We start from the raw sequence: 15,114 nt of genomic DNA on the forward strand, positions 1-15,114 counted from the left end.
GCCCCAAACCTCCAGAGCACCCACCATCAGCTTTCCTGCCTACACCACGATATCCCACCAGCCCGTGGTTGAGACTAACTGGGACAAGTTCACATACTGCTGTGGTCCTGAGAAGTGAGCTTTGCCTCTCCTATCATCAACTTTTTTTTGCTTCTCTTCTCCCCTTTTTGCTCAGTAAGGATTATCCTTTGCCACAGCACCAGCCCATGGAATGATGCCCTAGTCTTTGTGACTGTACTTGCTGCAGAGCTCCCCATCTCCCCCATCAGCACTTTCCTGGCTGCAGAAAAGAGCTACCGTAGCACTCGCGGCACAAGAACCGGGAGGACAGCTTGTCCCAACGCATTAGCATGAGAGATGATGTTGAGGCTGCTGCTACCCATTTTGTATGGATTATTAACAGAGGATTTTAAAAACACTGCTTCTGGCTGCAGAATCACCCAAGCTGGCCCAGCCCTTCAATCATCTCCAAAGCTCTGTTGGCCTCACTGTGTGTTTGGGTGGGACATCCCAGTCCATCTACTGCCCAAAACTGATACCATCCCACTGTCTGCCATGGCCCAAGGAGGAATGAGCTACCTGTAGGAAGGAGTCACTCCAGCTCCGGGGTACCCAGACTGGGCAGCAGTCATCTCCACACCTTACCTGTGCAGCCTCCAGTCAAACTTTTTCCAGCATAGGCAGTGTCACTTAAACCCCCAGGGTCCTCACACAGAGATTTCAAAGGGTCACAAAAGAAACCTGCTGCTGCCAAATTCTGTACAAACAGCATCCTGGAAAGTCACAGAGCCACCCTGGCTCAACCATGAAGGCAAAGCTGGTTCCCAGAGGGACTCAAAACGTTCAGAGTTAAACTGGGTATTGAGGGCATAAGAGACAATTACACTTTACCTTTTCCTCTTCTCCATCATAAAAATGAGGTAGGTAGGACATGATTACCCAGAGACAGCTACAGATGTACCCACCAAGCTCCTATAACCCTCCTCACCTAATAGTCAAGGTCACAGGCTCAGGAGATCCATTCACACTGAACCTGAATTCTTCCGTGAACTTCCCCAGGATGGTGGAACTGAAGGAGATCTGGATGACTTGGAGCCCGTCCGGCAAAATGATGCCCTCCCTGGGGAGAAGGGTGAAGCAAGAGCCCAGAGCTGTAGATGGAGGAACCAAGCTGAAGAGGGCATCAATGGCTCCTTTGTTAAACAGGATCGCCTGCAGCAGCAAGAAAACAAAATGGAAATACATAAGGAATGTTTCTTTCTTACAGAAGGCCGATTTATTTTCTAATTAAACAATTAACTTCCGTAAGAGGCAGAAGATGCCGCTTGGCAAAAGCCAAAGAAAATACAAACAGGGCAAGTTCTGCCATTGGATTTTTTCATGCAAAGCAGTGATAGCTTCAGATAAACAGAGTCACTCTGGGTTTATTCCACTTACACAGAGCAGTCCACCTTGACTTGCAGTGCAAAGGACATGCTCAGCATCACTGAGTTGATTCAGACCTGTCCCTAAGAGCAACGAAAGGTGGTTGCAGCATTACAAGTGAATCACCAACTGCTTCTGCTCCAAATAAGTCTGATCCTGCCAAGGGCAGAACAGGTTCAACTTCCGTTGCGGCCAACAAGTTCATTGCATACAGCAAAAGACACTTCAGGTCAGCATGATAGCCAACTTCAGAAGCAATCCCCAACTCTACTATGGTATATAGCTCAGGTTTCCTTTATTTTTTCTTTATTCTGCTAGTTTCTTAGTCTTTGCTCAACCAGAAATGTCAAGAAAAGACAATTAAGGTGCATAGGGGCTCTACCTATTCTTCTGAAAGAATTTATCTTTCATAAATATTCACAGGCACTATCTAAGATGTTACCATTATTAGAATAAACTGCAAATTTAGAGCCAAGCCGTATTTTGTTGAACACTCGAGAGACCTACTGCCTCGAACAAGTGACCCAGTCCTGCAGCATTTGTTGAGATTCAGCTCTTTTCATGTCAGGCAAGAAATGCCCACACCTGCCTGTGAGTATCAGCATGCTGCCAGTCACCAACAAACCTACCCAAAGCAAAGCTGTCAAGTTTCTTATTGCTGCAGTGTGAAATCCTGCCATTTCCATGGACTTATCTACCCGCTTCGGATTTCTTTTCCCTAATTTTTGTCCTTGCAAAGTGTGTCAGCAAAACTGAGACAGAAGCATAGAAATGTCCCGTATTTTTTTAATTTTGCAGCTGCTGTTGAAAATATTCACATGTTCAAACTCTGCAATGGGAACTTGAGAACTACTCTCTCCTCTTATGTGTTTTACACCTTAGTTACAAAATGCACTTCGGGATCCTATGCAGAGCTGAGGTTTACCTCCAGTCTAGCTGCTTAGTACAGCACTAACAGCATCATCTACTTATTCACATTTTCAAGTAATGAAAATAATAAATTGATAGAGAGAGAATCAATAAAGTATCAGCATTAAAAATGTATAGAGACCACAATATTTTGGTAAGAAAACACCTTAATGTGTCCTTCCCTGCCACAGTCAAGCTTTTGAAAGTGTCTGGCATGATGTATTTCCTCATTTTCTACCTCTTTTGGTTGCCCTATCTTTTTTTTTTTTTTTTCCCAGAAAACTTGACACCATTGCAGGGAAGCAAATATATAGAAAGTTCCTTTGCTTCCTTTCAAGAAATGCTTTGGTCTTTATAGAGCCAGAGATGCACCAAGTCTAAGGAGTGGCAAGAGACTGGTCAGCAAGGGAGAGCGCTCCCAATTTCTTTGCAAGGGACAGCTCTGAGCCAGGAGGCCGGACTAAGGTGTCCAACTTTTTCCTCCAACTCCCCGGAATCAGTAGAATGCACTTAACTGAAAACTGCAACAGACTTGAGTTCAAACACAGCAAGTTTGTTCCAGCTGCTTTTTAACAGCCAGAGTACAAAGGTGCATTACATCTAGGGCTGAAAAAAAAAGCCTCTGAATATTTATCTTTTTGACCAAGTGTTGCTTTCATGTGTCAAGGGGAGGCAGTTTGCAGGAAGCCTCTCAATTCATCTCAAAAGAAGGTCACCGTAAAACAAAGATTAAGGCTTCACGAACAACATACACACATCTCAGACCCCATCAAAAGTATCCAGATCCTATGAAACCCCCCAAATTTGACTATTACGTCAAAAATTCCCTGCTCACAACTGCCTGAGTTGCCAGAAATCATGCAGGTCTGTGAGGCTCACTGTTGCCCTGGGAGCCATCAGAATGCACCCCAAGCCCTGCAAACGCCTTCTGCTCACCTCATAGCTGTGGGTCGATCCAACAAAAACCTTCCCAATGTCCAGCTGGTCAAAGCTGAAGTGGAGCTGAGGCCCTATACCTTCCCCTTTGATGCGCAGGGGCAGCCTGGTCTCTCGACCTGGGGAGAGATTTCCATTTCAGTACAGTAATTCCCTCTTGCCCTCGATTTTCCAGGCTGACTCAATGCTAGTCCCCAACTCCAGGCTGGATGGGACCAGCTCTAGGTGCTCCAGGAGAAGATACAGGACCCTTCTCTTCCCTCAAGAGATACGCCTTGGGACTGGTTTCTAATTTCTGACCCCTTGAGTTGGTTTCTAATTTAGCAATCAGTTTGCACCCTGAAAAAGCAATGCCAAGTTTAAAACATGATCTTTGAATTTCTTCCCATGCACTTAGATGAGCTTTGAAATCCATTCCATGAAGACACAAAGCTCACAACACAGAACTGAAGATAAAAATCCACTGTCTATACTGATGCAACTGGGGACAACAGCACAGGAGCCGACAAGTACAAGCCCAAGCAAGGCGAAGCTGCCTGCTAACGGCGATATAGACATCCCAGGGCTGCTTAGAGCAGGCAGAGCATCTCAGCCACTGCCTATGCCTAACATACAGCTCCATACCTGGGTGCTCCAAGGCTCACCTCCTGCAGCAGCACCTAAATAACACAGGGCTTTATGATCTCCAGAGAGGAGGAGCATTCCCCTATTCCCACTACGATACCAAGAGCTCAGCTTTGTAAAGACACCTTACCTGAAGCACGCTGAGCAGTTACTGAAAACCAGCTTCCTCACTACTGAGATCAAGATAAGCCATAACTATACTGCTACTGCACATGTCCCTTGCTGCAAAAGTAACTAAGACCGCAAGGCTTATAGCTAAACTCCAAGATGCTAATTTTCTTCCGTAAGTCTGCTAAGATGACATAGTGCAAGATCTTTCAGCTGTTCTGAACCACTGGAGCAGCTTAAAGTGCCTGAATCCTAGCTCAAATTTTGGTTTGGGTCTCCCTGCCATCCCATTCTACTCTGCATGGAAAGCGAGTAGCACAAAAAGGAAACCCCAAATGTTGTGCATAGCCTTCACTGTAGCTTTTGTGCAAAAATACTCCCCTGACCTTCAAGCTCCTTTTGTGCTGTGCTCAACATGTATTAAAGATTAGGGATTGAAGGTTGCTTTTAAAAAAAGTCTTTTGCATAGTTATTCAAGAATGTCCACAATGATGATTTTTTTTTTTTTTTTGCAAAGAGCAGCCCAGGTGTGACAACTAGATCACAACTTGAAAAAACCTCTCCTGGAACAGCCTTTTCAACTGACTTTTTGATCTTGCAACCACGGGATGAAGATGTTTGATAACATCCAAAGCCAAAAAGGAAGAGCTGGGGAGCTTTTGTTGAATTTAACATTTTTTTAAGTAGATCCAGCCAAAGCCCAGCTAATAGCAGAGATAAGAGTTATGTTTCACAGCTCAGGCATTAATTGGAGAGCTGTGTATTTCTATTTCACAGACAGAGTAAAAGAGGCAGTATTGGGTGCTCACTGCCAAAAGACTTTTCCATCTTGCATCATGTCGGCTTAATTTTCATTAAAAACTCTAGGTCCAAGCCATGAAAGCTCTTAGGAAATGGCAACGATTTCCAAGTGACAAGGTTTTGTCCATGATCGTGCTGAGACACATGTCCCATGGCCACTGCATTCAAAAAATCAGTGCAATCAGAAAATCAGTGGCAGTTCTTGCCCTTCAGCAGTAGGTCCTCATCTTCTCCTGAAGGTCCATGGAAGCCATCCTTTCCTCTACCCTTACGCTGAACTTGAAACTTTAAGGAAATCCCAGAATTTTTGCTCTTCCTCCTTCCAGGAGAACCTAAAAGTGGGATCTTCCCAAAGGAGGAGGAACAGACTAAACTACAGGCAGCATTCAGGAGAGCCGAGAAGAAAAATAAGAGAGCATGTCCTCCTCTTTGCTAGAAGCTGGGGCTTTCAGAAGCATCCAACCTTTGCCTGATGCCTGGGTACAGCTGGGCTGTGGCCCTGGGATGCTCCCACCATAACACATCCCAGAGCACACAAAACAAGGGCATGGAGGGGCTACAGACTTCTTGTCCTCAATCCCAAATCCACACCTGGTACTGTGGAGTGAGAATTTGTATCTCAGTAGGGATAATTCCTCAGCACATCATGCAGGGTGTACAATTTGGCATTGCTACCTTGCTTTCAACTAAATAGGGGTGTAGGTGGCCCAACAGCACAGGACTTCGTTGGCAAAATCCTTAACTTCTGCTGGTTTCTGACACTCAGTTTCTTGTTCACAGAATGACCCTGTGTTTTGTGACTGGTTTTGAACATGATTCTCATCTGACGACGTCAATAAAGAGATACACAGTTGTACGTGGTGCAGGACATCACAAGGTAAAGGAGTGAACATCATGTGGGGTTTTGCTTCTCCCTGCAAGAGTGACTTAGAAATGGCTTTTGGAAGAAATCAGATGTAACCCAATACATTTCCCTAAGCAGAGAAGAAGAAAAAAAAAAAAAGAGAGAGAATTTTAGGTGTCTGAGCCCCCCACCATGTGCTTCCTTCCAGCACTCAAGAGCCACGGCTTTATTTGCATGAATAACTAACAAACTTCATTTTGAGCTTAAATATTTGCCAAGAGCAAATTTCAAACCACTTCTTAACTGCCAGCTTTGCAAGTTGCACAGCGCTGATTAGTTCTCTAAATCACCTGATCCAGAAGCATCTGCTAAGAAATTTACGGAAGCACCTGCAAAAAAAAGTGGAGGCCAGCAAAGCCCCTTTCCAGTGGGGCATGAGATCCAGCTGCAGAATTCACAGTGCTGCAGTGAGACAAAGCTTCCAACTATTCCCTGCAAGGGGCACACACCATCTGCAAATCATCCTCCAATGGGATTTGTGACTGGCATGCAAATGCATGAGGAAGATAGTCACACTTCTTAGAGGAATCCAAGAAGAAAAATTAATTGACTGCCTAGTTAAAGATCATTGGTTTTGTCTTGAAACTCTTTTTCCACCCAGGGACCTTGACTCTTGTCAGGGTGGAAACTGTCCCATACAATGGATGAGCTCTGTTTTGTAAAGGATGGGGGGTAGGTGCATCATTTAAATGACTTCCTTGAGGTCTTCTTCCAAGGAGCCAGTGGAGTAGTTAAGCTCTCCCAAGGGCACATCAGGGTCTTGCAAGAGAAGACTCCTCTTTCTAAGTACAGATCATTTGCCCAGCTCTGTTTCCTATAACCCCCAGCCAGACCAGTTCAAGGGTTGCATGCAAGTAGTTTTCCTATTTCTCTGCATTGAAAAAGCTCTCCTGGCCCATCCCCTGGAGATCCCTGCAGGAAAGTGATGGACACTCTCATCACCAGAGCAAAAAAATCCCAGAGCCAGGAGCACAGCACTGAGCAAGGAATCCCTTGGGAGCAACTTTTAAAATCAATTCTTTGCTTCCACAGCTTTAACAACTGCAGCTGGTGGGCAGGAAGACAGTTTGTTAACACAAGCCCTGGGTAATTACTGTAGGTGGCATTTGCCAAGTAAACCCTGTGCAATTACTGTATAAATAAAAAGTTGTTTCATGACATTTGTATCCGTCAGCTTGGAGCAATAAGGAAAACAACAAAGCAGCTGTGTTGGTGATTTCAGCAACCTCCAGAACAGGAGGCTGGCTGCTGGAGAATCATGGGCCTCACACCTCTTCTTCTCAGATGGGGAAAAACATGTTCTCTGGATGGAAATCTGACAGCTGTCTCCGACTCCTGAAAAACACCTTAAGCAGCACCATGCAGAGACAGAAAGGAAGGACAAGGTAACCCGAACCACACAGATTGCTGGAAGCATTCCCTGCCCCATGCTAGCACAGCAAAGCCATCACCTCTGTAAGGGCAATGATGGTATAACTCGGGTGGGTCAATGACAACTGCTTCCAGAAAAAGACTTGACAACACTTCTGTAAGAAAGGATGAGCATAAAGCTTATCTAGCAGACTGCTCCGACCGCGATTTCCAGGGAGGGTGTTCACCCTGCCTAGTACAGCAAGCCCTGTGCAACACCACCCAGATGCACCATAAACTCAGAGTGACAAGGTGATAATTCCCACAGAGGGAGAGAAGCATGTGCTGGCCAGATATGGTCCTTTCGCAGCTCAGCAGGGCTCAGCCACCTAAGTTCTGGCAGCGTTGAGGTAGTGGGAAGTGATCCAGGGTCTGGGAGCACATTTGTCACTCAGCTCCTACCGCCTTGGGAGTCTGATGATGCATCCACATAATGAAGACTCATCTGGGAGGTAAATGGTCTATAGGGGCTTAGCCCTTGGTCACTAAAGCTATTCTGCTGTGTAGCTCCTTGGCCTTTACAGGCCACCTTGCAGCAGAGCAAATGCTGGCAAACCCACACCATGAAAGCTTATCCCTTCACTGTTTTGAATTGTTCTGGGATCGGTGATCCCAAGCCAGGTGCACCGAGCCCTGGCTTTGGACAGGAGACCACCTAGAAACCACAGGGACAGTGGGTATGTGCCAGCACTGCTCTGCTGACCATTAACCCTTCCTAGCAATTACACTAGAACCTAGTGGACTGGAAGACTACTTGTGCCTCAACTTCACTGTGGGTAACAGAAGCAGGAGAAAGGAACTGTACCTGAGATGTTACAGTAGACCGTTTGTTGATAGAGTCTGGCTTCTTGGGGTTTAAAGATAACATTAATTTCAGCCGAAGAATTTGGCCAGACGTCTCCCTCCTAAAACAGAAGGAGACAACAAAACATTTATCTTGAAACAGTACATTTTTTGTTTTCAACCAGAGCCCTATAGCCTTTATTTAGAGCATCAATGAAGAGCAAGGAGCAAGCAACACTTATCAACAAAATTTATACGAGAGTTTGGAAGCAGCTGCAAAAAAACTTTAAGTCCCTTACCTTTACTGGCACCTCGTGGAGGCATTTCATTAAACTAGGGCTATAACGATGCAACCAAGCTGGCTGGCACTCCAGCACATCAAGCACGATTTCTTCAGAGGTACCAGCCAGTCTAAGGAAAAGATACCTCTCTCCTGCGAACCCTCCCTTATATCTCTGTATCACTATGGCTACATGAACACTTATTACTGAGAGCAGGAGAGATTTAGCAAGTCACATGGATTTTTCCATTCTTAGTTATGAAGGTGCTGCCTCTTATACCCTTCACCTGTACACACATGTAAGTATTTAATGTACTCCAGTGAGTCAAGGCACTCAGCACCTAGCAGAACAAGCCCTCCTGCCTGGAAATCAATGAAGAACAAACTCCTTCCTGCTGATGGCTGCTTCTGCCCTGTGCCATGAGCAGTCAGCCAGCATGCAGGCTCTTCCAGCTGACAGATGATCTGAGAAAAGTTGAGAGTCAGATGCATCCTGTTTCTCTCTGCAAGGTGCATACATTCCTGTTTCCCTGAACACAGGCTCAAACAAGAAGAGATGGGATTTGTTTACAGCTCCACACCTCTTTCAATCAACAAGCTCTTCTCCTTGTCACGCTTGTGTTCAGGGATTTAAGTCTGGACCATGCTACCAGTGTGTCTGCAACCGTCTGCTGCTTCCTCAGGGTCTTCTCCCTCTGCTTCTCTCCCAGAGTCCTGGCAGTGGCATTCAGTCCCAGGGAGCCTTGTTGTGCATTTTCGGAGACACCCCTGGTTTGTAAAGGCTCTCACTCGCTTCTTGCAACTGGTTTAAACAAAGGCACTACTTACATTCCCTCAATCCCTAACATTACAAACAACTCTTCATGCATTTGTTGTCATAAATATATGCACCTCTTACAACTGTAATAATACTCTACTAGGAATCAAAAAGGTAGCTTATAGAAGGAGACAAAAAGAACAGAGTTATTTTTCTATCAGCAAGGTGAGGCTTTGATTCTGCTTGCTGCTGGTATCCTCAGTACTTTGTCCAGGAGAGTCTTGAACTGACTGGAGCCTCCGGCACTCCTGCAGCATAAATATTAAATAACTATAATACTTCCCATCGACTTAGTGCTTAGAGCTCAAAGAACAGCCCCCACAAAAATTAAAGAGCTATGACAAGGTGAATTATTGGGCTGCAGCTGCAAATAATTCCCTAATGCACAGTGTGCTTGGAGTCAACAGAACAGAAGGAAGAACAGGTAGAGAAAACTGTTTCAAACACCAACAAACCAGTAACTGGAAAAGGGAAGTCAAAGAATAAAATAACTTGGATTCTTCTCAAAACCTAGAGCAAACACATTTGCTTGATCAAATGTACTTTATGTTTCTATCCAGCAAGCAACTGGATGAAGATGAAGCATTACTATATGACAACACACTGGCTTGAGGAAGCAAACTGGCAACATCAGCCTGCAACCCACAGTCAACGTGCTAGATATCAGATACCTCAGGTCCCACAGGGATGCTGCCTGGACTCACAAGCATCCAGAGAGTTCTCTTAGATTTACAGGAATAAAAGCATTTGCAGTGGTCCAAACAACATAAGCTGTGCTATGATGCCTGGAGCTTGCCTAAGCCGAGCCACTGAGAAGGAACACTCAGATGACAGATTTCCCTGGCTTGGCTAATTAGAGTCTAGTAACTCACCAGTGCTCATCACCCAGCTGCTTGCTACATGTTTAACAGACTGAGATCAGTGGTCTCACCCTGGGCAGGCTGTCCCTGGGGAGGGGGGGATGCACTAGGCAGCTGCTTGCCTTTGCTTCAAACCCAACGGCTGTAGCTGAACACACATCTCAGCTCACCAGTATTCTGCGCTCCTCTTTAAAGGGTGCTGCCCAGATCTGAGCTGCCCAGGGGTACCATTTGATCCTCCAGCTGCTGTGGTCCTCTGCCCAGAGAGCTACAGACAGCTCTCGTTCAGTTCCCGCATTGTAAATGGTGCCTTGCCAGGCTTACCAGCACCATCAGCTACACAGTCACTGCTGATATGCTGAGAAAGGGCATTAATGAAATGAGAGCAGCAGTGATGCTTGAGGTCTTCATCTTATAGAGGGGCATAAAGCAGGGGAGGAGAGCACATCCTGAGCCTTAAAACCAGAACACAGGGGTGCAGTAAAAGGGAGGGAAGTTCAGCAGTGAGTGTGAATGAAGTAAGCCCAATTTCGGCATGGCCACCCAGATCACTCAAAGGGAAACTTGCCATTTGCTCTGTAGAGCCTCACATGCCAGACAGCAAACCGAGAAGATGATATTTGAACAAGACAGGATGGGACCGGCGAGGCTGAGGGTGAAAACGGATGCCAGGATTTGACCGTAGTTCTGCCATCAGGTTTACAAGGGCTGTGCAGAGCTGGATTACTGGGGGCAGGCAGCTTAGAGTTTGTGTTGGCTTCAGACAGATGATGCCTACCATAAACTGAGCATCTGATTAACTGGGACTGTGTTACTGCTTGCAAGACTTTGGGATATATCTGAAAAAGCAAAGTCAGATTTTTACACCGTATCATCATGTAGCGCAACACTGGCTGTTATAAAGCAGAGTTCATAAGAACAAAGTCTCAAAGCCAAATCATTCCTGGGAAACTCAAGAGAGCATCCCTCCTTCCACTGAGGCCAGAAAACAAACTTCTTTGAGCCTAATGCAGCACTATCAGCCTTTCAGGTCAACTAACTAAGTACTGTTTTGTTGCTGGCTTCTGCTGGATCACAAGCTGATGGTACTCACTGGTCTATTTTATGTGCCACAATCAGATATATTGGCCCTGTGGACACTTCGGGGCAGTTTAGTTATTACTGAGAGGTTGACAGAGGCAATGCATCTCCCATTAACGGAAGCAAGTGTAATACAATTCATAAGCAAAAATGAAGCTAAGCAGGAAAAGAAGAAAATTAAAAAGAACCGTTGGCCTGATGAATATGTATCTGCTAACAACAGCGTACTTTTCTAGCTGAGTGAGTTTAGCTGACTTTGGGATTTGATGAACTTCAAGGCCAGCACATCTGTGACGGAAATATAACCGACACAGTGATCTTACCCCAGTGTTTTGAAGCACAGTAACAGCAATATATCACAGAAGCAGGGATAGGGACAGACTTGACAGGGCAGGGGACCTGGAAAGTGGTGCAGAGCCAAAAGGCAGAGATAAGAGTGGGAGATCAGAAAAAAAGCCCAACTTTGATCCTCTTCACAGCTCTGTCTTGCTATGAGCTGCACCCACATCACCTATTCTGCTCTGGTCACTGCCAGTTGAGCTTTGGGTGAACAGGACTAGAATGGCAAACTTACCTGTTCCCCCACTAAGCTCTGGCAGCCAAATAGATGGATACTCTGCATGCTGAGCTCCTAATGTGACTTGCACAGCAACGATCCTGACTGCTGCGGTGAATACACCCAGGGAGACATTGCGACTACAGCAGAGAGGAGGTAATAGAAAGAGAACTTAATAAAAAAAATACAGTAAATTCCACTTCCCTGTTTTACAGCATATAGAAATAGAGCACAGCAAAACTTTCACCCACCACAGAGCCCACCCAGGCTTCTGTGGTACTTCCAGTACTCCTCTCAGGGCAGTGAAAACCTTCCAGGAGCTCCTCGGTGGCAGGGCAGCAGTGTTAGCCCATTTCTCTAAGGACATCCAACATACAGAAGGAATAAGGACTGAATCTTAAAGGCCATTCAGGCTCTCAAGCATTCAACAGAGATCTGGGAGCATTCACACTTGTAAACTTTATATATTTAACTTGGATCATCTACAGGGAGCCTCAGGCTACAAAGCCTACATTCCCCTTGAATGCAGAAGCTGAACATCCCAGGTTCTCCACCAACCTGGAACACCTGAGTTTTGTACCAAAGGCAGGCAATGAGGATAACCCTCCTCCTCAGAGTAACCTAAAAACCTTTGATAGCCCTCACACCACACCAGTTTTACACTAGCCCCAGGAGTGTGTGGCTACATGCTATCTCATGGTCCAGAGAGCAGCTTCTGTACATGCCCTGGGCTCTCTGCAGACACAGAGCTTGATCCCAAGAGCTGCCCCATGGAGCAATCCCTTCCAGTCTTTGCAGCTCTGGATTAACCTAGTTTGAGATTTAGGAAAACAATGCCCACGCTCCTCCTCTTCTGAGGGGAGAATTCTTGTCACAAAACTGCCTTGTGCAATCAAGTCTGCTTCAATATCCTTTTTCTCTCCACCTGGGGACCTGTTCCCATGAAACCGTTGTCCCCAGCAGTCCCTACACTTCTAATAGGCACCAGGTAGCTGGACCCTGGCAGAGCCAGCAGCGATACTCCGCCTCCCACTGGATGCCAGGGCTTGAGCCCAGCAAGACATCTCAGAGCAGCTCCTGGATAAAAAACCATGCCCGCCTTCATCTTTGCAGAAGATATTTGGAAACCACCTCACAAATGAAGGTAAGGCCCTGTCAGAGAGCTGGCTACCCCAGCTGGGACTCACTGTCCAGGGCTCCTTCTGCCCCTGCTTATGGGCAAGTGGGCACAGAAGGCAGGAGAGCAATATCAGGGCTTTGCAATCTGCTCCAGCTGCCTGCTGGTCTCCACATGGGATGAAACACATTGCTCATGACACAAAAAGCCCCAGTTGTCCTGGCCTCCTGCCATTCCTGCATCACCATTGCTGTCAGAAGGGGAACCAGGGCCAGGTCAGTGTCTGCATGGCAATTGTCTGACACTAGAATTTGATCCTGGCCCAAGATAACCCAAGCCGAACATCAAAATGGTGAACTTGTGCTGCACCAAAAAAATACAGCTCCAGCAAAACCTGGGAGAACACTGCAAGTTATACCTCCAAACAGCAAGGGAGTGAAAATGAGTCCCCGGTGGGATGATTTGCTCAATACCACCAAGACCACAGTGATTGCGGCAATGTTGCTGGGATCTCTTTGTACGCTGTATAATTAACCAGTGTGGGAAGGAGCCTAGAGCTTTGGGCTGATGTCATTTGTTCTTTTACAATATAAACAGATGCGGGTGAGGGTGCAGCACACACACCCCGCCTTGCTGGGGATGATGTCTTGCCATGCTCCAGGAAACCATTCAGTGATGCCCCAAGATCCTGACAAGGGACATATCTCCATACATCTGAAGTACTGCTGGATCCCAAGGCACAGTCAGATGAGACTCCTTTAAGGCACCAGAGGAAACAAGCCTACAAACTAGCAATAAACCCCATCCTTTTATATGCATCAGCATAGCTCTCTAGAACTATCCTAATGCAGCATTTTTACTGGAGCCTTGCACTCATATCCCCACTCCCAAGAAAACCTGCACCAGCAGTTAATAGACTCAAGCCTCTTGAGCTCCTGATATGAAATCACCATTCTGCAGGATTCAAAGTATTTGGACAGAAACTTTTGGCAGTATGTCCACAGATAGCTTCCTTGTATTGTCAGTGAAGCTATAAGCCAGACTGTTTGACTCCAAAGCAGAGGGCAAGAAAAAATAATCAGTTACATTTTATTCTACTATTCTGTGGCTAAACCAGATTCTTTAAAGACATAACTATTCTGGGAAAATTTTGTCATTTCTCCCTTCACTACTGCTGTATGTCAGACTATAAAACTAGGAAATTGTGAGTTATTTCTCCTGGGAAATTGAAATAGGCTGATGAGGAGGTTCCTCACACTCCTGCTACCCCCCAGGGGAAAAAAGAACTGCTGGTTAAAAGGATATGCTTCATTACCCACCCTTGCAGGCTACTGCTACATGTGTATTAGCCTCAGGACACCTCAGGAGCCAGCGGTCTGCCTGGACTAACATGTTCTCTATAGGATAGCAGTTGAGTCAGAGCATGGAAAACTACTGTGGATGCTAACCAGGACAGAAATAAAACTATGCAGTGCTGTGAATGTGATATTGCAACACTTCCAGCTTAATGTCAGCCTCAGACAGGCTACAACTGGCAGGTGGCATAAGATACAGACAGTGGATGTATGATGACACAGCACAAAACCTCCAGCTGTTGTACCCTGGCTTTGCCACAGCATAAAGCAACATGATGCAGGAGGAAATGGCACACCATGACTCACAGCTAGAGAACTGATCTCTATGGAAAAGCCCAACCAGAAATACATGCAGATCCTATTTCCCCTCCCTCAGCCCCTAAATAATGAGGCTCCACCAGCCTGAATAAGAAAAAGCTGGTCTTGCAAAGTTGGGCACCACCAACTGTTGGCCAAATTGCCTACTTTATTTTGCAGAGGGGAAAGGTGATCTACAGAAAGGAAATAGCTGCTCAAAGCAGACAAAAAAACCCTAAAGACAGAGCTGGTAACAGAAGCACCAAAATGACACCCAAAGTGCATCCTGTTAGTTCAGGGCACTTATGAGAAAGGCAGTGCCAAAGCTAACATCTGCCTCTTTCTATAAATAAAATGGAACTCACAATAAGCTGTGGGATGGACCACAGCTCCCACTGGACATGGTGTCTTCTGCCAAAAACTGAAGTAACCTCGCATTTGGATGGGGACCAGCATGGTTCCCCAGCTGAGGTGGAGATTTGCAGGAAGAAACAATGCTGTTACCTCCTGGCCCAACCTCAGGATCAACAACAGTAGCAGTTTCATAACCTGGACATCTCGAAGACCACCTCTATCAGCTCAAAGATAACACATGACACTGAGGAGTCACTACCAGGCAATGACAGGACAGCGATGACTTGTCAAGGTCAGTGCAATGGTAACAAATCCCTGTCCTCCTTTTCCTCTGGTTTCCATTTCCAAGGAGTCAGCTCCCACATGTCTGCAATGTGACTTACAGCTAAGCTCTGGTGGGGGGGATGCAGCAAAAAGCAAGGACTTTGTCCTTTGGTAGCCACCTGGGCTTCTATCACAGCTGCTTCTGCTGACGTATCACGTGTATTTGCAAAAATA

The 15,114-nt window shown here is 46.0% G+C and overlaps 1 protein-coding gene across 1 annotated transcript in view; it reads right to left on the reverse strand.

Annotated features, from left to right (window-relative positions):
• The window catches only part of HYDIN (HYDIN axonemal central pair apparatus protein), a 162,090-nt gene that overhangs the window by 92,581 nt on the left and 54,395 nt on the right, over window positions 1-15,114 (reverse strand). Inside the window, exons 10-12 of the mRNA XM_049804439.1 lie at window positions 7,923-8,022; window positions 3,271-3,389; window positions 989-1,212 (exon numbers count right to left, since the gene is read on the reverse strand). Coding sequence (XP_049660396.1) covers window positions 989-1,212; window positions 3,271-3,389; window positions 7,923-8,022 — 443 coding nt within the window. The remainder of the gene's footprint in view (window positions 1-988; window positions 1,213-3,270; window positions 3,390-7,922; window positions 8,023-15,114) is intronic.

The sequence above is a fragment of the Accipiter gentilis genome, chromosome 7, assembly GCF_929443795.1.
Source record: "Accipiter gentilis chromosome 7, bAccGen1.1, whole genome shotgun sequence".
NCBI lineage: Eukaryota > Metazoa > Chordata > Aves > Accipitriformes > Accipitridae > Astur > Astur gentilis.